The 25,895-nt window shown below is 37.1% G+C and overlaps 1 protein-coding gene, 3 long non-coding RNA genes and 1 pseudogene across 5 annotated transcripts; 3 read left to right on the top strand and 2 right to left on the bottom strand.

Annotated features, from left to right (window-relative positions):
* Positions 1-1,359: 1,359 nt before the first annotated feature.
* On the bottom strand, positions 1,360-8,482 carry LOC113686068 (gamma-aminobutyric acid receptor subunit rho-1-like; annotated as a pseudogene). The gene is made up of 8 exons (XR_016185922.1): positions 7,820-8,482; positions 6,121-6,218; positions 5,966-6,033; positions 5,588-5,808; positions 5,233-5,315; positions 4,968-5,060; positions 4,340-4,677; positions 1,360-2,046 (listed from the first exon to the last, which is right to left on the bottom strand). The product of XR_016185922.1 is annotated as a gamma-aminobutyric acid receptor subunit rho-1-like (transcript).
* Positions 8,483-10,366: 1,884 nt separating this feature from the next.
* On the top strand, positions 10,367-12,998 carry LOC149046816 (uncharacterized). The gene has a single exon (XM_089202890.1). It carries the CDS (start codon positions 10,390-10,392, stop codon positions 12,385-12,387), a length of 1,998 nt encoding a protein of 665 aa, XP_089059016.1. The 5' UTR covers positions 10,367-10,389; the 3' UTR covers positions 12,388-12,998.
* Positions 12,999-13,471: 473 nt separating this feature from the next.
* Positions 13,472-14,081, bottom strand: LOC113686067 (uncharacterized). The gene is made up of 2 exons (XR_003447617.2): positions 13,879-14,081; positions 13,472-13,612 (listed from the first exon to the last, which is right to left on the bottom strand). It is a non-coding gene; the product is annotated as an uncharacterized LOC113686067 (long non-coding RNA).
* Positions 14,082-16,147: 2,066 nt separating this feature from the next.
* Positions 16,148-17,155, top strand: LOC113686062 (uncharacterized). The gene is made up of 2 exons (XR_003447615.2): positions 16,148-16,627; positions 16,911-17,155. It is a non-coding gene; the product is annotated as an uncharacterized LOC113686062 (long non-coding RNA).
* Positions 17,156-20,510: 3,355 nt separating this feature from the next.
* LOC113686063 (uncharacterized) lies at positions 20,511-21,356 on the top strand. The gene is made up of 2 exons (XR_003447616.2): positions 20,511-20,771; positions 21,146-21,356. It is a non-coding gene; the product is annotated as an uncharacterized LOC113686063 (long non-coding RNA).
* Positions 21,357-25,895: the final 4,539 nt, after the last annotated feature.

The following is a 25,895-nucleotide window of genomic DNA, read 5'->3' as shown; positions in this document are numbered from 1 at the left end:
CTTCGTAAATTTCATCGGCGCACTCATGTGTAATCTCTGTGCCTGTGGCATTTCTGACCTTTTTGCTGTCAAAAAGTAACTAACGAGGAAGCTGAAGACACAGCATACTGGACTGCCATCTCTTTTAGACAGATTTCAAATTGTGTAAACAATATCCATGCCTTCCGCACTGTGTCGTTCTTTTTCTTTCTACTTCATTTTTAAAGGTGTATGAATGATTTAGCAACTGAATCTCACTCCAAGATATTTTTTTGAAGAAAAACCATTTTCTGACATAAATCACGCGTGGCACAACGACAATGAAAACACATACAATCAAAATTCTAAATATGTTTTTAATATTCTTGTCATCTATTTCATTTTTATCATTTAATTCTCTTTTCATACATTTTATTTTCATTTTCTGCTGTTCTCCGTCCGCACATGCGTTTTACGCCGTTGCAAAGACGGTACATTCTAATGAAACAGAACGTATTCGTGCAAACTGCAAGGCAAATCAGGTATCTTTGAGCATTAAGATCTAGACAAGGAGAGAAGAGGAAAGAGCTCACGATACAAAAAAAAAATGTCATTTACTTTTTTCATTCACTGTGCAGGAAGTCAACTTTTATCAGTGCGGCTTTCGTCTATACAATAATTACAGTCATCAACAGGGAATTTGTCCTGTTCTATTCAATTCTTTATTCAAGTAATTGCGGTTCAAAGTTTCTCAGAGTTCCCCGTGAAGGTGAAGTCAAAGGTTATGCTAGACTTAGCCCTCTTGCTTAATTTTCGGATTCTTCGACCTTGATTATTGCTTCTTGAAGTAGTCGTGTAGTAGAAGTGGGAAACAGCCCAGAAGATCTAAACGATAAGACCTCCAAATTACTCTAGAAACCCAAACAGGATCATTGTTGTAGGTCGACCGTTCCTAATTCTAGTCTTCTTCAAAAAATGACATTTACTAACATCTAAATTCGATAATTCTTCAATCGATCTACCTAAAAGAAACTCTTTGTGAGGGATAAGCCTTGAATAACGCTGGACTTTAAACATGGGGAGAACCATGAGGAATAAAAAAATACTTCGAAACAACAACTGATAGAGACATCCATCATTGTATCACTTGACACAATATGTTACGAAGTTTCTAATTTAAGAGTGAGATTTAATCTTAAATCATATCTTCTGTTCGATATCATAGAATAAAAATGCAGTTCTTTTCCCCGCAAAATATCTCGTGATGGTTTGTAATGAACAAAACAAAAATATCCCTGAGCATCGGATCATAACGTTGAAATAAATAGTATGTCTTCCTATGGGATCCAACTGAGCCATAGCATCAGGCCATTGCTCTGCAAAGGCCTTCATATGCATTCACTCTATTGTTATTATTTATTTCTCTGCCACAAATCATTAATTATAGTTTACAACTTATCAATCAATAATTATAAAATAATTGCAATATCACATTTATCTACAAATTTGTCCACAACTGAAAAAAATTTAAGTAATGTAGCGAGGAAACCCAATAGTGCTTAACACTCTGTACAGAGAGTACTAAGTCCAGTTGTCTTGTCTTTTCAGAGAAAACTATCCAACAGTTAGGTAACTCTGGAACACCCAATTTATAACGATTCAGTATTTAACCCTCCATCACCCTCACAGGAAAACCAGTTTCAAATTCGTCACCGCCGGTTTAAGCCTCGTTTTCGGACCAAGTTTAAAAAAATCACTAGCAACGCAGCGATTCAGTGGCTTGGGACAGCCTATGAATATGTCGTCAAGGCACACCTTTAAGATTCCAGTTTCACCAAGCTGTCATATGTTTTCATCCAGAACCAAGTAATATACCCAATATACAAAGTTAAGAATGATAAACGTTGGTAGGAAAATGTAACGAGACCATTTATCTAGAGTGTTGCTCTCGTTCTCTATAACTGTCAAATGTTCCTGCTCCCGAGAAATGGAGGCTTTTTTTTCAACATCGACAATCGATCGCAAATTAGAGAACTCTCCACTTGATGTCTTTTCGGGAGAGGATATTTCCGCTGGATATGGCAATTTCTGACATAAGAAGTTTGGTGGATATGAGCGATGAGGGATATAACGTAAAATCAACAAAGCAACTGGATGAATGAGTAATGACCTTGAAGTGTTGCATTCTGTCACGTAAAAGTTTTTTAGAAATATTTTAGTAATCACTACTGAAAAAGGAAAACAATTCTGAGGCTTCAAAGAATTGGGATCCATGTCAATACCCATAATTGGAATAGGATGCTTCTTTCTTTTACGTCTCTGGACTAGTTTATTCGTCAGACCCCACCAGTAGTTTTGGGTCTACGGTATCTGTGTCAGAGGTATCAGTAGCCGTGTTACTGTAGCGTGTAAAAGTCAAAATGATCAATAAAGCTCCTCAATAGATTGATTACTTTCTCATTAATAGAGCGGGTAAGTTTTTAAAGAAACTGTGGTGTTGCGTCGGTGGGGGGATATTGAAGAAATAAGAAACGCGCCGAGTGCATTGTTGAGTTATATAAGCACTTGGAAATTTTTAAGAACACGAGAGAAGTGCGGAGAAGAATTCTGCTCGAGTGTTCTTAAAAATTCCCAAGTGCTTATATAACTCAACAATGCTCGAGAGACAAGTTTTTTATTTCTTTTTTATAATTAAGTTCGGATATAACGCGCGCTATCATTGGTTGAAAGGGCTGCTATATGAGAGTATAGAGCATAGAGCAGAGCTAAAGCTGTCACGCCATTTGCCAAATTGTACGATGTCCGACCTTTTCCGGAACTTCTTTCTAGCTTTTTTTCGTTAATTAAAAGTGAATTTCAGGAAGAAGCGTTCCGGTATGTAGCAACAGAAGAACCAAACAAAGGTTTCTAAACATGCCAAGTACCGTTATCTACATTATTATAACGTGAGCAGGGACGAAAATCCTCAAAGAGTGAACGAAATGGACAGTCCGAGTTTTGAAGGTTTTCATGCTCGGTTAGATTATGCAAGCTTACGTACGCTAATAAGAATCAAACACAGGTAACCCTCGTATAGTATAAAAAGTTTTCGTGATCAAAAACAGAACAGAACAAAACACGAATGATGAAAAACGTAACCAAACTGGCACAACTGTTAAAATTCATACTAATCATGATGGTGTCAGAGCGACCGCGATCATGCTGAGGTACATCGCGGCTAGCTCTTCATGGCGATCTTCGGTCATCGCAATGAAGCAAGCCTCAGAAATTACATCGGCCGACCTTCGAGTGAACAACTAATAGCTCTGATGCCCTTTCCGATGCGCTGAGTGGAAGGCCACATCAGTCACTGCAGCCGCGTTCTACGGCTCTGTCGTCCTGAGCAATCTTCATGTTTCGGTGACTTTCGGCTGTCGTTCATTTTGTTTTCTAATTGTCATGCGAAAAACTTGCGTGTTTTTATGAGCCACGATTCGGCCGAATTTCACTGAACATTTCACTTTCAGATTCTGTATTAGAGACGAAAAAAACTTTAGGCAAGTGTTAAAATTGGACCTGCCGAACTATTTCAGTTTGTAAACTATTGCAGAATGTGAACTTTGGTGGTTTTTGAACCTGGATTGTTTGACATTTTTGACAGCTGTAGTCTTGTACAGCCAATCAGATTATTTGAACCATTCTAACAGGGATTCTGATTGGCTTATTGTAGCGTACTTTATGAGAGTACAGAGCATGCTGACGGCACTGTTGTTAGTATAGGTAATCACATGATTTCGAGTGCAATTTAGAATAAATATGTACGTGTAAATTTTCTCAAAGACTAACAAAGTTGCACTTAGCACTTAGGAAGCAGGTAGAGCACCCAAGAAGTAGGAAGGAACACTCGACTACGTCTCGTGTTTCTCCCAACACTTCTTTCGTTCTCTAGCCGCTTTCTTAGTGCTTTACAACAGAACAGAGTATAGTCAAGGCTTCTCTATTTGTTAAATAAAATGTATCGTGAATTGCGCGCGCTCGTACCGATGACGAAGACTGCGTGCATCATATCTCAACAGTGCACTCGTGTGACGTAAGGTGCGTGCTTTATGGTAATATAATGAACTCGTTCTGACCAATCACGGCGCGCGCATTTCTCTGAACATTTTAAAAAGTAAGATAATTTTGGTTTTATAAACTGAGTTGATGATGTATATTGCCTTCGTAAAAATTTTTAAAGCTGACGTTTCGAGTGTTAGCCCTTTGTCAGAGTGAATGGCGAGGGGCTAACGGTCGAAACTTCAGCTTTAAAACTCTTTATGGTGGCCAATCTACACAATCAACTTAGTTGATAAAACCAAAGTCACTTTCTCTATATTATCACAGTTTCACATTTGACACCTACATTCCTTCGCCTTAAATGAAACTTGCTTGTGTAGTTGACGACAGCATATTCGGCGAATGAACCAAAAACCAACAAGTAACACACAATTAGGTACCAGTCTAGCGCCCTCATATATGACACTACTGGTTAGGAGTCTTGCCCCAGACCCATTATAAGCGTGGTCATCGTGAGAACTGTTGTAATTCCAAGGGATATCCGAGCGGGAACAGAGTTCTTGTCAACGAAAATAGAAAGCCAGGAAACGAAAACAACCAGCATTGCGGGAACGTATATTTTTGCCAAAAAAAAGCTTAAGCGTCGAACGAAAATGAAGCGAACACCAAGGTACGAAAAGTGACCTGGAATGTAAAAGGATATACTTCTAAGAAACGGAAGGAAAAGAGTAATTAGAAAAAGTCACCATTATGATCTTAAATCCTCATCAGACGTATAATCTTAAAAGTGAGCGAAATTTAAAAATGGTGATGATTACACCTTTAACCCATGTGTTTGTTACAAAAAATCTCCATTCTTACGTCAGTTTTTTTCTTTGTGACGGTCAATTTTATGTGGAGCCAACATCCTTCCATAAATGATGATATTGAGGTGTGTTGTTATATGCTCGTTATAATCTAAGGTGATGCTTCACCTGTGGCGTAAGTTCTTGTTCCACTGAAGATAGCGAAATGTTTTGAGGGAAAATTGTGCGTTTCTTTAGCATTTCCATATGTTGTGAAACCATCTAAAAACCAAAATAAAATCTGAAATCAGTACTTTAAGTATTACCAGTATATGTCTTACATAGAACGGTACACTTAAAAATGTCTTAAATCCTCATCAGACGTCTAGTCTTAAAAGTGAGCGAAATTTAAAAATGGTGATCATTACACCTTTACTGTAAGTTAATAACTAACAACTAGCGAAATGGAGGTCACAAATCTGTGTATCCATTGGGAATCTCCTGAAGTCCATCTCACAAGAACAGGTCAAGGTTAACCTAACGAAACAAAAAGTATACTATTTTTATCATGATCATTTTTTATTTCCTTTTTTTTGGTACCGTCCTGTGCTGTTTTGTTCTGCTTTTCTTTATGTTTTTTTTTCTGACTGTTTTGTCGTTTACAAGTTAATAAGGAGATAAATAAAAAGTTGAAAAAACAAAGATTTCATTGCAGTTGAGCCAAACTACGAGATTACTAAAAGAAACCGTAAAAACGGAACTTCCTGTAGTCCTCCACTAACAGTTAACATCAGATCAGTTTTCCATACCTGGTGCTCACCAACACACTTCCGTCAGGATGAAGACGCAGGAACTTATTCAAAACTGTTAAATGGTGTAGTCTACCGTCGAAGCCATTTTCAAAGTACGTGTCTGGCTGCCATAAGACATCAGGGAGTTCACCACTGAAAGTCACAGGCCCATTCAGTTTAGGGAAAGCTAATCTTGCGTCTTTCCAATATTACCGAATATACATCTCCATTGTGTATTCCTTACAGGTCAACCGAAAAATAAATAAGTTAAAACTACAGGACATGACCATGCCTTTACCAGGGCTGTAAAAGTGGAATAAAAGGCGCTCGTCATAAAAGTTGAAGTATCTCGTTGTTCAGAAAATACAGACTGAGCTACCCATGATTTGATCTTACCATATCTGACTCTCTAAAATTTCCAATATACACAATATGAATGCCAACTTTAACTTGCACTGCTTCACCTGAAAATAAATTTACCAATACATTGAATGGTTGACGAAGTGAAACATTGTGAGTAAAATCGAGCCGTAATGAATGGCATGTCTTACCTCCTGACATCGGTCGCAGTAGTTTTAAATGGCGTCTGTTTTCTCTGTCATTCAAAAACTTTGTGAAATTTTCTACTGAATCGTCGTGTTCGAGGTCTCTGCTTAAGACAATTAAAATAGAATTACTCTGTTATTTGCACTTTGAAGTCTACCTTCTAGTCAAGCTTGATTACAGAAAGAATCCTCAAATCAAGTCGGTTCGAAAAGCTATTATTTCAATCGGGAAATTCTAAAAATTAAAAGTTTTAATAATCGCACTTTGCTTCGCTTTCTCGGTCACCTCTGCTGTAAATCTGTCCAACAGTTCCTAAAGTTATTTGAATCGACCGAAGTAATTTCCTTACACCTTAGTAAGAAAGACTAAGAAAAATAACTAGCCGCACCTTGTTAATCTTGGTAAAAAGGAATTTCCGACGCGATTTTGGTCTGTGTAATCGGAATTTGATTTGTCGTTTTTATTACTTCACTTTATAGTTTTCAGAGCCACGAGTATCCTTTGTCATATTTGCTTTTTACTTGACGCTTCAAATCCAGGAGGAACTTGAAAAAGTACTGCTTTGTTTTCTCGCCTCGCAGATTTAGGTAACTACGGGCTGTAACGCAGTTATGAAAGCATACGCACGAACGTTCTAATGAAATATGCGTCACGATCAAACTTTCTCGGATTGATGGGTTTCCATATTCTCTTAGTTATGGTGTGCTGAGCGCACTCGGCGCGTTGCACACTCTGTTTAACAAAATTTGGGCGATCAGAAATTGCAAATGTTTTTTATATTTTGTTGACGTAGATCTGAACTTTGTTTGTGGTTGATTTAAATTTGCAATATTTACACAAGATACATTGCTTCCCAAGTAAGAAGACACAAAATGGAATTCGTTGAATTACATTTTCCTCTTTAAGCTTTAGCGTGGACAATATCGACAGATTAATTATAGTTCAATTTTAGTTATACACATCGCAGTAAATCAATATTTAAAAGATAAAACCAGCCGGAAACGCTCGAAGTGACAATTTTTTTTTCAAAAAGCAGGTGTGTAATAGTTTGCCTAAAAGCATGAACATATGAAATAAAGAAAATCATAACTAGGAGAAAACCTTCGTTCGTCACATTTCCATTAACATTTGGTTAAGTTTACCGGTATTGATATGATTGCACAGTGGTTGCATACCACTCGCATTTATGAATGAACGATTGATATGTAGAAATCCGTGTTTATTGCCAAATAAGGGAACAAATCTGAGACAGAAGGCGAATAGTTTCGATGATTTATTTCTATTATCTCCATGTTACACACCACGACAGTCAAAAGGAACCAAAATCAATCTGTGTACCTTATATACATTACTCTCACAAAGACGAAAGCCTAATTGTGGTTACGAATGTCACAAGTATCATCACAATCTTTAGATATATTCTACAATTTGTGAATCTAAGGTTTAACCACTTTATATTTGTACAAATTTCGGTGCCAATATTTATATACATGTTTCCAAAAAGGCATATATTTTTTATTTTATCATTCTACCTTTGCGTAATTCCTTCATTCGAATAGTTTTAATTACGCCTGATGGCACATACCTAAAACTTATTATTTTTCTCTTTAAAGAAAGGTTGGTCATTCATTTAATTGTTGAAGATATAAAACGCAAAGTCTGTTTAGATGGTATGATGTGTTTGTTACAAAAAAATTAACTCACCCGTCCTCGTTGAAGGCCACACCAGAACATCGGCAAAAAATCAGCAGTGTAATTATTGCACGCTTCAAGTTAGGCATGAGATCGTTGTGATTCCCTCACTTCTCTATCTGGAAGATTAAGCTATAATCCGTGGCATAGCATTAACAAGTAAACATATTCAAAATAGTATTACATATTCAAAACATATTTTAGTGATGCTTATTTTTTCCTGACCGGAAAAAGAAAATTCTGGTTCCGGCTATTTTTTTTATTTCACCAAAAAGATCAAGCGACCGAACGAGGATGGTGACAACTAAGAGGATAAAAGTGCCTCGAGGACGCATAGGACGGATAAATTACCCAGTTTCTTTTCTCTACGTTTCCCTTCATGTTCCTCTGAAGACGGTGGAATTTTTTTGTTTAATCTGAGATACTTAGAGGTTTTTTTATGGACTTCAGTTGCGGTAATGTAAAGTTGCACGCTTAAATTGCGCCATTTTAAGGTGTTAATAGTAAAAAAATGCGAGAACGGAGGTTTGCAAAGCTACTAAGATTCCATATTTCCAAAGTAGAAATATTCAAAGAATAAATTAATCAACAGTAGTCCGCGAGTGGTATTTTCAAGAGATGTCACTTTAGAATCAAAGCAAATATTCACAAAATAAAAGTAAAAGAATTATAAATTTTGACATGAAGTGTCAAAAGCTAACTCTTCCTAAATTTTTAACTTCATTATTAATTTCTCAAACTTTAGGTCTCTGATCGTAATGTGGTAAAATTCTGAATGATATCTAAATGCTGCCCTGTCCACTGAGTCAGATTCACAAGCCATGGTCAACTATGAGCGACGGCGGCCCATACGATATCTAGCTAGGCAAGCCATCAGGTGCCAAACTGCATTCAGAAAAACCTTTAAGAGAAGAAAGACAATACGCCACCAGTAAACCCCCTGAAATCAAAATCGTAATTATTTAAAATCACTTCGGGTAAATACTATGTGATATCCAAAAAATTAACCTCGGCAAGTTCTATCAGTCGCATATTAATTGGATATTTAAATAACTCTAGTTTTGATGAAATTAATCGTCATCCTGTATAGTGATAGAATATTCTTACTGTGCTTTGAGTAAATAAGTGATCTGGGTTGTAATGTTAATAACGGCTTTGCCATAAGTTAGAGGATAAAATCCTACACCGGCATTTAAAACTTTTCCACGTCCCTAGCAAGGGCGTGGCTTATTTTCTTATGTTCCTCAATTTGAAAAAGAAGTAGTTTCAAAGTTTCATTTTAATAATTATCTATGCATTTCCAAAAGGACAGGTGCTGTTCAGCAACTCGGAGTTGATTACCACAGTGAGATAGCTATAGGAGGTCCAAGAGTTTTCCTTTCCACTGATAATCAGGCTGATGCACCATAACGAACCAATGCCACTAAGGCAAGATAAAGGTAGAATTGAATAAAACTGCTTCCTAGGTGTTTATTGCCTGATTTATTGGCACATGTCATTTGTATTAAATTATGTTTTAAGCCTAACAGTAAGAAAAAGTTAGGTTGATTTCCAGCAATCTTTGCGAAGTTCGCATTACGATGAAATGTTCATGATAATTATTCCTTGCTTTATTTACTGAACTACTCCTTCCAAGGTATCTTTAATAACATCGCTGTAATAAAATATATCCATGATTACAACTCGACGTCAGTGACATCGTCAATGCTAGAGCCAAAATTAGTACAGGTCATCGTATGGGGCCGAGTTGAATTTTAATTCAACTCGGCCCATTAATTCTTAAAAGAATTAATGTCACACATGTTTCAGAAGTTTCAGAAATATTCCGAGTCGCCCAACAAGTAATTTTTCCAGGAAAAATTGCCAAAATTAATGAAAATTGCCCTATACCTCAGCGAAACAGTAGTTAGCAATTTTTTCCTCATTGTCATAAAAATAGAGATGTTGCCTTGTCGTTCGGCGTTTCAGAATATTGTGAGGCAGTCGATAGGTGCGGCAGTTATAAAAGTTTCCATTTTACCTGTCATTCAAGCAACTACTAGTCACCAAGCTATAACTATATGATTAGGTAGTCAACATGGAGAGCATTGATAAAAACATAATTCTCGAAGAAACATCTCGAAGCAATATGAACACCATGAAGGTTTCAACGTCCGCGTGCAGGGTGATGCTTTTTCCTACAAACATTTGTGCAGACTACTTGTTACTATCAGTGCACTCCCTAAACATAAAGAAGTCGAAAATTGATATTAAAGTTTTAGCTGAGAAATAAAACGAAAAAGGGTTACCTGGCTAAGCTGTTGGTTTGAAAGAATACAAGAATTCAAGGTTTAAAGATACTCTCTTACGGCCGGCCAAAAATCTTTAATAAACGCGGCAGAATTTCCTATTTACTCTATATATAGTTAAGTTGCTTTCAGAATTTAGACTTATTTTTGACTAACCGACTCATTTCAATAAATTTACCTTTTAAAATAGTCATTATCAAATTAGCACGTGCACTCCTAGCACTATTAGTGACGTAATAATCAGGAGAAGGTATCATAATCATACGATCCACGACATGTTACGAACGAAGGTATATGCCCACAATGGAGAATCTTCCATCGGAGTTGCTTACGCACATCTTTGGTTTTCTGCACCCCGTTTACGATAGGCTTCCGAGACTTTCTGCCGTTTGTCAAGAATGGAAAGCAATCATCCAGAATTCACCTTGTCTGTGGGAACATATTCACCTGAAGACTCGTCAGTTGTCAGAAAGAGAGAAAAACATCATTTTTAAATGCCTTAGAGAATATGAGGTATATATCAAGTGCCTTAGAGTGGCTTCTTTAGACGTTGTGTTCGGTTACGACTTTTGGTTCTTCATACGACATGTGACATTGAAAATGACAAACCTAACTTGTCTTGACATTCCAACCTTTCCATGGAACCTAGGACAATTTACAACTTTCCGAAGTGCCGAAAGCTTAAAAGAACTTAATCTTTACGGCTTCTGGGATTTGTCAGACATTCAGTGGACGCAAAACTACACACAGCCGGTGTCACTGATCAACCAAAGACATCTTAAACAAGTCAGAGCACGATGTACAAAACTGGAAGTTTTGAAGCTGTCTATCAACATGCTCCGGTTGACAGATAGCGCTCTAATGGAATTTTTAAACGCTCTCGGTAATCTCAAAGAATTGCAAATATCTGCATATAACAGCAGTGAAGCAAATATTCCTTTGAATCGATACACTATGAAATTAATGAAGTGTTTGTTATCTTCAAGTTACATTTCAATAATCACAAAACTAGACCTTCGCTACATTTCCATCGGTCACAAGGAGCTCAGACTCTTACTTAAAGTTCTCCGATCACTGAGGGATTTGAAACTTTGCTTTCTTGACATTCACCGCTGTATTACAGGCTATCAATATCTTGAATCAAAAACCCTGCAATATTTCGAGTTGGATGGTCTACCGGCCAAAAACATAGTGCGTTTGAAGTGTTCCATGCCGAAGTTGAGGCGGCTGAGAATTAATAGATGTTCCAACTTGAAATCCCTTCAGGTGGTGTCTTCCATGCTAGAGCACTTGTCCTTGAACTATCTTGCCAACCTGCGGTCATTGCATGTTACATCTATAACTTTAAAACTTTTTGAGGTTGCGAATTGCGAATCACTTACACCAAAGACGATCGACAAACTTCTGCAGATGAACAGAAGAATTGAACATTGTACTATCAGGGGACGTCTGGTAGATTTTCAAGTTTCCCAAGTGGAAATCAGTAGAGTTTTGACAGATCTGTGTCTGTGGATAACCGATTTTAGCAAAGTGCAAACCATGCAAGTACACTGTCCAACACTAAGGTCATTTATGTGTAACTATCACGCCCCAGACAGAGAGTTCTCTGGTTCTATACACCAAGAGTGCTGCGTGGATATTCGATGTAACGTTCTCCTTGATGCGTATATATCCCTACCACAAGTCAAATCAATCGAGATAAAATGTGCGTCTGTTGTGCATCTTCTACTTAATATAGGGAAAAAGAAACTCGACATGCCTTGTCATGTAGTGCGAGTGTCAGCCGATGCTAAAATACATACTGTGTGCGCTAAACAATGCAACTTCGCTAGAGTAGAATTTACAGCAGATGAAGTTAGTAATTTGGATTTCGATCAGTGTCGAATTAATGGAGGACTAAAACTTGCTGGAAACTGTGTTGACATGATCTGTATTAGAAATATGGTGAAATCACAAGAGAACATTGACATCATTACGCAGTGCAATGAAATAAGGAAGGTAATCCTATCGGAATGTGACAAGCTTTGTACAGTCACTGTAATACCTGAAAAAAAGCTAGTCTACAGCAAAACAGGTCTCAAAAAAACACAGCAGATCACAGAGGACCATTCATCTTCTGCGTCTGGTGCACATGCTTTTGACTGTGGGACAGAAAGACAACAAGGTGTGTTGAACAGCACATCTTCGGAAACAGCCATCGATGGGCCAAGCAGATTGGTAAACACGGTTGCTACATTTAATTGTCCTTGTTTCCGTGGCTTGCTATTGAATCACACAAAAGAAAAAAAGTAAAGGAAAATCTGGGATCAGAATTTAAAGATTCATCCTCTGAAAACATCCTGGAGAATTCAATTAAATTCCATTGAAAATCAAAATGATTATTTTATTTTTTCACGGCGGTAACAATTCAACAACACAAATCAAGAGTTTAAATTCTCTTGAAAAAGTATCATCGAACAGTCGATTGAGGAGTGTTCAGCGAGTATCATGTCTTCACATTGAAGGTGAAGTGAATTACTCGCTAAAATCTCTTTCAAAAGATAAATTTATGGAGTAAACCAATTGCCTGTTTTAATGAACGTCGATTTTGTAAAGGAAAAAGGCCGACTAAGAATGAACATACATCCGAATTATCATATCTCTATGATGTAATTTTACGTTAGGATGGTCTGTGTAGGGGAAAATTGACATCAGTCGTTGCTTTTGGTCTAAACTGATGACCCGACAGCTCATTGGTAAAGATTCTCCTTTTAGGCTTTACCACTGAGCCACTGGGTTGATATGTGACATGTATCCTACTAGGATCGACGATGTCGAGAGCCTCTTGTGAGGCAAAAGCGTAAGAAAGATGGCGAATTGAAAGCTAAGAAATGAATTAAAATATGTTTTTGCGTCTGGTCAAATACGTGTCTCACGTTCGTGTCAAAACGAAAAAAATATTGTTCATTTTATTTCCGAGCTTCGAATTCAACATCTTTAATTGGTTCTCACTTATGATCTGTAGTAGAACAGGCGCAGAATAAAAACAGATTTCATGCGGCTGTGCTTCTGTTCAGTTATAGATCGCAGATGACGTCAAAATGTGGTAAGAATGTCCATGACACACTTGGCTGCGGCTTGTATGCCTCTTATTTGTTCTTACCACATTTTGACGTCATCTGTCACTCAGTAACATGGAATCTGTTACGTCATATTTTGGCTGGGTTTTAACGATGAGCCGTGCGAAGTTCCCTAAGACGTCTAATCGTTTTTGGATACTTTCTTTTAGGCTTCTACATTTGTGAATACCAATAGATCTAAAAAAGGGCTGACAAATGAAGAGCAGACTTAGAACTTAACCTAGTAAACGTTTTATTTCCATCATTACTCTTTAATCTTTTTCCTTGCGATTTTACGATATCGAAGATTCAGACTATTCCATTAAATAACCTCTCCTCATCATTGTCTCGTCCTCCAGTTTGCAACCAAGACTGCGGGCGGCGGTGCACAAACTCCGTTTGTAGTTCTGCGAAGCACCCTAAATTAAATAACTTTAATGTTAAAAAAATAACTTAGCAAAGACCCATATTTCTGTATTGTTGGTGTCATAGGGAGACAGAATCAGCTCAAACGAAGAAAAGCTTTTTCATTCAGATTAGGAAAAAGTAACTTAAGCATTCAGTTAGAACAAATGTTAGTTAAGTTATTGATTAGCTTTAGAAGAGATAGTAGCAGAATATAGTAATGGGCAATATTACACAAGACTGGCATTTTATTTCAAATTCTCCTTCTTAAACAACTTACAGGTGCGGTGTTCCTTTTCCCTGGAACTGTTCCAGTGAAGCCATCACCCTCAGATATCAGAAGTAACAGTGTAATAGCAATGAAAATCAAAGTTGTCACTTTCGCTGCCATCCTCAGCCACTTGAATTTACCTATTTGTTGACTTCACTGCACGTTGATACTTGACACAATATGCGCCTTGACAAAATACTCGCTCTAACGGCATTATATAGTACCCCTTTTACCATTGGAACGATTAAGGTGACCTCTTCAATGTTATAATGTGCACACAAATAAGTTTTTGAAATTGGTTCACTTTCAGATTGTCTCTCCAATTTTTACGAGAATTAAAAATTAGTGAACGCAAAAAAAGGCATATCAAAGCATCGGATATTAGAAACAAAAGACATAAGCAGCCAATTGCTCAACAGTCAATCAATAATCTAACTGAAAAGTTGTTAAGTTAACGATACTCGTGCAAGCATGAAAATCGTCCCAATGTGTCTATGCAAACTTCCAAAAAACATTTCGCAGAGTGGTGTAGTGAAACTGGTTGTAATTGAAAATGCCCAAGTTGCTGAGCTTATACTTAAAAATTTATTTGACTAAACATAAGTTCTCCTGGAGAAGTTGAATGTTTCACCATCCTGTGAAATAAAAAAGGAAGTCACTCTTTAAGCACCTGGTTCAAAACAATATTTGAATAATGCTCATTTAGATCCGCAGGTTTTTCTATTGTTCGCAATTTTTTTTGTTTACCTATTCCGATCAACCACTAAAACTAACTCTCTGTTGATTTTCCTTCTTTTTATAATGATATTGCAAACAAAATGTCGGTCCCTTTATGCCAAAGGTAAATAACAGAAATGAGAATCCACAGCAGGGGGTTCTGCGTTATCCACAGGCGGACAGGCTTGATCTTATTCCAGATCAACTTCTACTTATTTACAGATTATTTTAAGACTGGCGGCCTTCTGTTGTTGACTGATGAGGAGTGTGTTAGATTTTTATCTTCCTATTTCCGACATTAGTTTACTTAGTTACAATTTTCAGAGTGCATGCAATGTTAATGATTTTTGAACTACCTTAAAACACAAAGTAGGCGAGAGCAGACATAAGTCTGTCACTGCTTTAAAAAGATGGCAAAATCTTTTGAAACGTGCGTTTGAATTATTAACGTTGTAATGACACTACTAAGGAATGAAACGATTAAGCTAACTCATTAGAAAGTCCATAGTCATTATTTTTCGAAGAAATAGAGACATAATAAAGAAAATACAATCGTGACTTGCGCATGTCCAACGTCATTCTCTCCTTCTTTTTAAGCGAATATGGTTTCTAGAAGTAAGTAATAGTATAGGGTCACACAATGTCACAGCAGTTGGTAGACGTATTCAGAGTGAAAGCTTTTGAAATTTGGCGGGCTGTTTCTCTCTTAAGTTATACTATATCATGTCAACCTTCAGTTTTTTCAGTTGAAAACCAATTAAGTTTGTCTCTTACCGGTGGACCCTGAGGCTTACACTTCAAGTTAATTTTAGATGAAAAGCAATAAAATAATTTGAATTTTCTGTGTTTTATTTATAAGAAACGAGACCGCAAAGATATCAGAATTACTTCAAAGGAAATCGAAAACAATTTTATGATTTGGGTTGCAGCTGCATGTCCAGTTATCTGCAATTCATGCGTGTGATCTCAAACATATTTAGATTCCAAAGAAATTCATCAGTAACTAGTGCATGTGACATATAAGATCAAGCAAGTTTGAATCCTTACGCTGGTTATTTAGTTTGCTTGAATTTTCGAGGATTGACTATCGGTAATTGCAAGTGTTCATAGCGTCTCATTCAAAACACCTGACCATAAAACTCGAAGTATTGATAGTTATCTTGAGTCGTTGATGTTCTACTAACAGATCTCATTAATTATTACAAACACTTAAGAGGAGAAGTAGTAATGATGATGATTTATTGAAAACAGCCAAGTGTAAAATGAAAGCATATTTTCAAACTACTTTTCAAGTCTACGAAAAGCAGCTCTTGGAACTTTACGTTGTGTGATATTTCGTTCAGATTACTGAAAGCGATAGGATATGAATATTACCATGATTTTGAATCATTTCGTGGTGACCTCTGAATGTAAAATAAATGTAAAGGCAAATGTAACTACTATATATATATATATATATATATTATTGAATAGTGGGAGCAAAAATGAAAAAAATATGAAAAATCACTTGAAGTTTGTCTTCCTATGTGTAAGGTGTGGTTCATTATTAGCACTAGCTAGTGATAAGCATTCATAGAGAACAAGTGGCAAGTTGCGCTTCTTGTCGGTGGGTGGTTTAATTATGTCGCCGTCCACAGAGTGAGAGTTATCAGATGTTTGGAAACACACAGGACTGGCTGCACATGCTTTGTTTCTCCTCGGCAGGGATGTTCTCATAAAAGCGCTTAGGAAGTAGCTGACGCTCCAAACTCTACTGATACGCGACAAATCTGATTATACCCCGCCGACTGAATGGTACCTATGCCTTTATAAATATCCACTGAAACGAATTGAAACACAACTTCAAACACTGTCGCAGCCTGCAAAAGACAACTAAAGGTAACACACATCCTTGACGATGAAGTCAGTTTGCATCCTGATGCTTTTTTATGTGGTGATATTGACCTTACAAGTACAGGAAGTTGAAGGAATCGGAACACTTTGGCAGACTCCCACCAGAAAGGCCAAGAGAGAAAATCAAGATAATGAGTTGCATAGGAAGGTACTATTATAAATGGTTTTTGAATACCGAAAAATTATCTTTAAGTCTTTAGGTTTGGTACTTCAATTTACCTATTAGAGTGGCAAGATCCCGAGAACCATGTTAATCATGCTCCCTTTTAATGCTAGCAACAAATTTACTAATTACAAAATGACTATGGAAGTCTTGGTGGTAGACTCAACATAAAAGTGGAACATATTATTCGTCGTGTGTATAAAACAGTATTTGAAAAGCTGTAAAGGAGGACCCTGTAAGCCTAACGGCCTGCTTTTCTTCTTTCTAGAAGTTTCCACTCGACAACAAGCGGAACCTGTGCGCAGCTGTACGTGACATTGATTGTAGTCGAGTATTGGAAGATGGATCAGAGTCCCAGTGAAAAAATAGAATGCTAGTTGATATTGGAATAAAAAAAAAGCCCTCGGCTCTCTTTTGTTAGCCCAGCAAGAGAAAAGCTTCAAGAACTGTGTGAATTTTTAGAAAGAATGACTAAACTCTTAGTAAAAATAAACTTGGCCTAAAACTCTTGAATGACGGTAAGTGTGTTGCTATCATCATGTCACCCTCAGAAGGTGCTGAGTCACAGCTGATATCACCAACAATTTTGGGAAAATATTTTTATCTCGTCATTTACGGGGTATCCTTTACCATCCTGGTTCTATTTAGTTCAAATTCATTCTTTGGAGTTTTTTTTATATCTTTCCTTAAGGTGAAGCTTGTTTCAGTGAATACTCCATGTACTCAACAAAGATCGGATGTCTACACCTTATTCAATGGTTTGTCATAGAATACGCGCAGATATTTTGCGAGTTGTAACATATTGTGTTTTCCGAGCCACGGAGGGGCGTGTAAAAATACGGGCAAAGTGTCATTGAATGACGGGTTCACTATTCCGCTAGTAACTCCATTTTCTAGTATTTGGGTTTCTAGTTTTCGAAATACACCCTACGGCCTTATCTGGGCATCGTATCGATCGGACAAGGCGCGAAAGACGAAAAACAACACTTAGAAACCATTAGTGTTCTTTATGATCTGATGCGCTTAAATGTTCGTTGCTGAAATGCTTAAGCCTCTTTCAGCGCGGCCTCAAAGTCTTTGTTGCTCCGTTTTCGTCCCGTATTTTGATCCTGTTTTACAATGTATTACGCATATTTTTAACGTACTTGTTTTCCCAGTGTAATGAAATGGTAGGATGGTGGAATAGTAATGTAACAGTTCACTGAGTGTCGGGTAACATCTGCCCAAATGAAAGTAGTTCTGGGGTCTTAGCGCCTGTAACAATTTTCACTGCTAGGTTATTGTTTTGATGTTAATTAGTAAAGGTTTCTTTTCGTTTCTTTCCTCATTCAAATACTTTATAAAACAATTTCGATAAATATACACGAAAATAGATTACTAAGATTAATTGGCTTTGATACGACAACTTTTTAACTTAAAAGTGAAACAAAAAAACATCATTAACCCAAAAACATGCAAGTTTTGCAATTAACGACGATAATGAAGGGACTGTATGCAAAGGTGGACTGATAACGGTACTTAAAAGTCTCTTCCAAAAATCGCGTTTGCTCTGTTTTAGTAACTTTTTTTCGAATAATCTTTATTTTAAACACGTAATAAACAAGTAGGAGACCAGCCACAGATGTCGGTCTCCAGTGGTTATCAACTTCTAGAAAGCATTTCCAAAGGAAATTTCGTCACTTTTGAAACATTATTCCTAAAATGTGTACTTTTGTCTCCGATTTTGCATTCTTGCCTCTTTAAATATTTCATGAAACATCATATAGTAAGATTTCTTTTGATATCCAAAAGATAAAAATCTTTTTGTTAAATAAAGAATTATTGTTTACGAACGATGTCTAGAGAAAGCTAACCAGATAAAGAGCAGAAACTTTCAATTCCGTTTGGTCTGTGGCCTACGATCTTATATTTAAAAAAAGCAAGTGTAAAAAAGGTGTGAGGCATCAAATGCTTTTCATTTTTGAAAACTGGCTTCATATTTTTCTTATTAATACACGACGAAAGATCTTATTCCCGTCAATCTCATCACCATTAATAATCTTTTGAAAGATTACGGCAATCACCATATAATATGGTAAATTTATATGAAAAACAGTGAGCTGACTGATGCAAAACATTTTGCCAACGTACAAATAATGAAGGTTGCTGCTAAACCAAGATAAATAGAAAAACTGAGTATTCGGAACTCCCCACGGCAAGAACGCCGTAAAGGCTACACGTCGCAGAATTCTAAACATAAGGAAATATCAAATAAGTAAAACCAAAACTATAACGCATTTTTCCTCTTTGAGTTTTTATGAACAAAACTTTTTACATAACAATGGCAGGAAACCTTTTTAGAATCATTGCATGAGTTTTTCCCACCATTACTTTTCAACTGACAAGAAAATGAGTCCTTTGGTTTGATTATATATTTCAAAACATTCACCGGCTGAATTCTCAAAGAGTTGGCAAGTGCTAGATTTGTGTGGCAACTCAATTTTTATAGGAAACCAAGCGTCTTAATTGTCACTCCATATATATTTCTTTGATATCCTTGAGTGTTATGTAGCATTGAAGTCTAGTCGGGAAGCGGATAGTTACGAATAGTCATTATTTACGTTCTCATAAAGCAAACCAACAGCTGGTACAAAAGTGTTAACAACAGGCCACAGCGTCTTTATTTTGACTGCCTCGCGCATTCTAAAGCTTTTCACCCAATAACAAATAGCGTCTTCAGAGAGCAGCAGGGTTGTTGAGTAATTCGGAAAATGATTCTGAAAGTGGTTTTCTCGATCGCCTGGCGTGCGTGCCTTTCGGTAAAGACTTGAAAACTTCTCGGACCCATAATCTTTTTGAAAATATTTTCAGGAGTTGGTAGTTTTTGAAATGACATATTTCGTTCAGTCTTGGCCTATTTCATCTGTGATCTTATAGGGCTAAAAATGTTAAACTTTAACGGCACCCATGGAAAGACGCATGTCTTACAAGAGTGAGAAGGAACAAAATTTTACTTGCAGTATCTTAAGAAACTTATAGAAAAGTAAACAAGACCATTTCTTGTAAGAAAAAGCGAGTTATACAAAGGAAGTTGATATCAGGACTTCCATCTTGAAACAAGTCCCTTTTCGTCGCGTAAAATGGAAATTAAGTCAGCGGCGGATTACAACCTCGATACCCTGCATATGATTAGGGTCTTTCACAGGAAAGCTGTTTTAGCCGGCGCAATCGGCTAATACCAGGAGAAAACTGGAAAAAGGTCATCTTAATCTAACGTTCGCCTATATCGTTGCTGGATTTGTACGATTTGTACAGAGAGAATTGGAGATAGGCATGGTTTCATCTTGATTGCCTAAGACTCTAAACTGTCAGTTTTCGGTGTTTTATGATGAATAAATGGCTGAAATAACCGTGGAACCCTGTTGTAAAAATCTTACAAAGCATTTTCGGTACCGAGTCATTAAATGAGTATGGTTAAGGTTTCACAAGTGTTAATCTGCCACATGAAAACAAGTGCGCTCCCAGTAACTATTGCAATAAAACGTAATTTGGACAAATTTCCTCATCAAAAATAGAAAAAGCAAGCCACACTAAAATATTGGATAAAATTTTCTTGTTTAAATAGGGTTGTCTTTTCTTAGGTTTCTCGTCGTAACTGACAGCAGTTTAGTGAGGACTCCAACTAAAATCATAACATTTCAGGCGTTATTCCTCAGTAATAACGGATTCTTTGATTTGACGTTTTTAGCAGTCTCATCGTACATTATTAATGTTTCTTTTTCATGATATCAAATGCTGATAATAGTTATTTTCACCTTTGTTATCCACTCTAGTTAAATAATTATGATAACTTGCGGTAAGTCTATTGTCAATCAGCAATAATTAACATGTTCGTGTCGAATCATTTCTACACGTAAAAAATATATAAATACCCAAGGAAAAAGGCGCTATAACCAGAGTGTGAAGTGTGCATAGAACCAAAGAATAACCTGTCGAGATCAGATAAAAAGGGATGAACGTAAAGGCTGTAGTTGTGATAGTTGCCATTCTAATTGTGGCCTCAGGAATGCAGGAGAGTGATGCTGCGGTACCATGGAGCACCTCGAAAGGAAGAAGTATCAAGAAAGTTAAGAGCGTCGCTCTCAATAAGGTAACTGCCTGATTTTCACGATGATTCACGTATTTTTACTGTTTACTCCTCAGCTGCCCTTTCAAAAGAATTTCCACATAGGTGGGAAAAAGAAAAATGTCCTTATTGACCAAACGTATACCTAAAGGTACTGGAAATGGAGTAAAGGCATTCAACAAACTTAAAATGCGTTTGTAACAACACATATTCAACGCGGTTCGTGAAAGACTTCAAAGTGAAAATACATCTAAATCAAGTTATTAATATAAGATAACCTTTATCCGAAATATATTCCCTAAGATTAACGTCGTCAAGGACCAATAACCATTTTTATGTTTCCGCTTTAAAAGAGACTTTCGCTTCAACGGGAAAAACGTTATCTCTGCTGTTCCTAGGAGCAAAGCTACCGTCGAACGCTGTGTGAGGCCGCACGATATCTGGATTGCGATTATCAAGCACAGGAAGACGATTGACGTAGGACACTGGCGATGTCGACAAGTTACTACCGTCATGATACTTTACGAATTTATCGGAAATAATACTATGTAAACTTATGAGTAAACTGATCAGTGTTACAATAAACTGGGAAATCATGTGCATTCTGTCGAGTTTGTGTCAACTTTGATTTACAAAAAACAAGAACTTCCATGAACTATTTAAGTCTTCACATAAAGCTTTAGGTAACTCACGCTCTCTAGCTCAAAAAAAAAAGGCATCATCTTTTTTCAATCTGTGGCCGTGTATTTAAAATCAATTCGGTTGGATATAAGGCGATACAGATGGGGAAGCATCGGCCAATATGATAACATTACCAAACATAGGGGAATGTAGATGCATCTGTCGTCAACACTAACTAAAGGGGTGGAAGTTTGTTTAGTTATATTTCTATCTATCCACCTATTTAACAATGGGGAAAGCTGCTACATCAGCGACCCATTACTTCACCCTTTTCGTTTTGTGTTATTGCTGTTCTAGTGAATTTAGTAAATGCGCGTAATCGTCATTCGTTTAACGTGTGCTTTCGAGTGCTGTAGTGGAGTAAAATCCTTGGTAAAATTTGCCGAATTCATGTTTTCGTGACTCATTACGCGGTCCTTCGAATGAAATTGAGAAACAAAGAAAACAGTTTGGGGGACAAAAGAAATGAAAAAGGGTATTGCTATTGTCTGCTTATCAGTATGGGTGGATATGTTTCGGTCAGTAGTTTTGTTGTTATCTCTCCAGTATAGTTTGATTATGAATTCATTACCACTCACTTTTTCCTATCAGATCATCTATTTAAAAACCGATTGCATGACACATTAGGAGCAGACATAAGCATGTATTTTTTAAGTAGCACATCCAATCATTCGACTCAGAGCTTCTCTGCACATCAGAATCATGAGGTTCTCAATCGAAGAGTAATAAGCGATCAGTCAACAGTGGTAGATTTAGCCATTGTCCTATACTTTGTTCTCTTAGTAAACAAATAAGATCGCTGTTATTTTAGAGTTAATTAGTTCATAGTCAGCACCCTCGATAACTCTAATGAGGAGCAATCCAGAACGAGAGAAATGTAAACTTCTGTACCAACTTGGGAGCTGCTGTGCATTAATGATCCATGCAGTTGAATTTTCAAATTATCACTTTTTCGCGTTAGAAAAGGAAAAAGTGTTACCCTGTTTTTTTAGCGTTTTGAAAATAGTTACTTAGCGAGGGTTTCTTCTCCATATTTTACTAAACCAAGTCAGTTGAAAGTCAATCAAACCACGTGCTAGGTTAATTAGAGAAAACTGCACATCAAACAGACAGAATATTAGTCTTCGGACAATTTCATTCACCACCCTTAGAAATCAAAGTTAAAACAGTTATAATTCAATAATAGGAAATATAAGAACTCAATCCAGCTAAATGTCTTACTCAAAGTTATTTTAAATTGATTAGTAAAGTGTCCACAGCAGTAATGACGTGTCGTGTGGACAGGTGCAAGCTCCAATCAATGATTGTGTCACGTTTCAGTGTGTAATGTTATTAGGGCCGAGAAAATTTAGGCGGCTCTCCTGCAGACAACTAGCGAAATGTATTATCATTTTTGTTATGAAACAGCTCCCGTATTTAAATGCAAAAATGATTGTTAATTGAGTTATTTCGGAAGGTAGCAGAACTGACCTCCGCATTAAAGTGTCCTCGTGCCTAAGGGAACTAGAGATAAGATTCTCTAGAGAAGTACAGTTGAATACCATGCGGAATACTGATTGGAAAGATAGCTGTTAATGAGGTTTTTCTTTCCCATTTTGTGCCAGAGTTTCAATATACTGATTCTACTACAGAAGCAACAAGCAACCGCAAACCTTTTGTGTATTGAAGTCATTCATTCATCGCAAGCTTCGTAACCGTAGGCACCTAATAATTGGAATCGTTGTTTGTCTTCATAACGACCGCACTATCACGAATCCAACGGGCTTGCGGCTATTGCATGAAATACTTATCTATCGGTCTTTGGATGCCACGCAAGAAAAGCGGGCATCTGTCGACGAGAAATAGTCCCGAAGAAAAAAACACTAAACTTATAAAAGAATGCTGATAATAGGATATTAACCCTTTAATTTTCTTAACAATTTTAACAGCTGCCCTGGGCACCCTTTGTAAATGTTTTGAACTTATAAAGCTGTTGTCATTACTGTCTTATAAAGCGTTCCTGTTGTTAAAAACGTACCTTAACAGATTTTGATGATAATTGCTTCAAAACCTAAAGCGTTTTTGTTTTCTGACTTAAACTTAGATTTGGCCTTCAATTTATAGGAAACCGTGTGGTAAGAGAGGTACGTTTGTAATGGCATACTAGAAAAATAAAAAAAACAAAGAAAAATATAAAAGATGTCATCCTCTGTTGTATTTCTGGTACAATTGACACAATGTTTCTTGTATAAATTCAATGAACGCACTCAGGAAAGATGATTCTGGCAGCACGGTTCCTAACACGTCGGAAAAAAAAACTTTCCTCAACCCACGTGACGTTCTTAGTCTTAGATACGTTTTTACTGAACGTGGCCATTTTGTAAGAAGTTTGTGGCTGAGTAGCACACTTCCATGTTTACGTTTACATTTGTGTTTGCTGTTAGCTAGCTGTATCGCGTGTGAGTTAATGCAGGTTTCGTCGGTACAGGAATGTTGACATTGGACCATAAACTGGATATTCTCAATGAGTATTTTGGATATACTCATTATGTGGAGTTTATATGAAATAATTCATATTTGTACTGCGGTTGTAGATGAAAGTGGAAATGTGATCATCGCAGTAAATTTTCCAATTTAAGCAATTGGAAAGAAGAAGCCTGAAAAAAAAAAAAATCAGGGCTTCAACGGGATTCGAACCCGTGACCTCCGCGATACCGGTGCGATGCTCTACCAACTGAGCTATGAAGCCACACATTGGGAGCGAGGTCAATTTATTGAGTTCATATCTTCCCGTGCAGTGAAATGATGTGGAGTTTATATGAAATAATTCATATTTGTACTGCGGTTGTAGATGAAAGTGGAAATGTGATCATCGCAGTAAATTTTCCAATTTAAGCAATTGGAAAGAAGAAGCCTGAAAAAAATCAGGGCTTCAACGGGATTCGAACCCGTGACCTCCGCGATACCGGTGCGATGCTCTACCAACTGAGCTATGAAGCCACACATTGGGAGCGAGGTCAATTTATTGAGTTCATATCTTCCCGTGCAGTGAAATGATGTGGAGTTTATATGAAATAATTCATATTTGTACTGCGGTTGTAGATGAAAGTGGAAATGTGATCATCGCAGTAAATTTTCCAATTTAAGCAATTGGAAAGAAGAAGCCTGAAAAAAAAAAAAAAATCAGGGCTTCAACGGGATTCGAACCCGTGACCTCCGCGATACCGGTGCGATGCTCTACCAACTGAGCTATGAAGCCACACATTGGGAGCGAGGTCAATTTATTGAGTTCATATCTTCCCGTGCAGTGAAATGATGTGGAGTTTATATGAAATAATTCATATTTGTACTGCGGTTGTAGATGAAAATTGACCTCGCTCCCAATGTGTGGCTTCATAGCTCAGTTGGTAGAGCATCGCACCGGTATCGCGGAGGTCACGGGTTCGAATCCCGTTGAAGCCCTGATTTTTTTTTTTCAGGCTTCTTCTTTCCAATTGCTTAAATTGGAAAATTTACTGCGATGATCACATTTCCACTTTCATCTACAACCGCAGTACAAATATGAATTATTTCATATAAACTCCACATCATTTCACTGCACGGGAAGATATGAACTCAATAAATTGACCTCGCTCCCAATGTGTGGCTTCATAGCTCAGTTGGTAGAGCATCGCACCGGTATCGCGGAGGTCACGGGTTCGAATCCCGTTGAAGCCCTGATTTTTTTTTCAGGCTTCTTCTTTCCAATTGCTTAAATTGGAAAATTTACTGCGATGATCACATTTCCACTTTCATCTACAACCGCAGTACAAATATGAATTATTTCATATAAACTCCACATCATTTCACTGCACGGGAAGATATGAACTCAATAAATTGACCTCGCTCCCAATGTGTGGCTTCATAGCTCAGTTGGTAGAGCATCGCACCGGTATCGCGGAGGTCACGGGTTCGAATCCCGTTGAAGCCCTGATTTTTTTTTTTTTCAGGCTTCTTCTTTCCAATTGCTTAAATTGGAAAATTTACTGCGATGATCACATTTCCACTTTCATATACTCATTATGTTGTACAATATGCAAATTTTGAGGGTCTTTTACGGCTAGCGGTTAATTTTACTCCGTCTCAGTTAAAGAAAAATCTTTGAGGTTTACTTTTTTCACGACTAAGGGCTAAAATATATCAATTTTTACGCCCAACGGCTACATTTTTTTTCGTTTTACGGCGAACGGTTAACCCCTTTGAGACTCTCAAATTTTGTGATAGTGTGCTTGAAAATTGTTTTAGAAAACACCCAAAAATTAAATTAGCTAATTTTTCTCACTTTTTTTCCACTTGGGTAATACCCAGGTATCTTGTGAGCTAATTAGGCTGCGAAGAGTTGTGAAATTAGCGGCTACTTTTACCGGTAGTTCCCTCTTCAAAATCCATCTAAAAACTATTGCCCTGATCCGACGATCGATTTAAAAGACACCCACATAGGACCGCGCT

Source organism: Pocillopora damicornis, chromosome 4 (assembly GCF_964200805.1).
Source record: "Pocillopora damicornis chromosome 4, jaPocDami1.2, whole genome shotgun sequence".
NCBI lineage: Eukaryota > Metazoa > Cnidaria > Anthozoa > Scleractinia > Pocilloporidae > Pocillopora > Pocillopora damicornis.
Note: the sequence above shows the minus strand (reverse complement) of the source record. Positions and strands in the feature narration are given on the sequence as shown.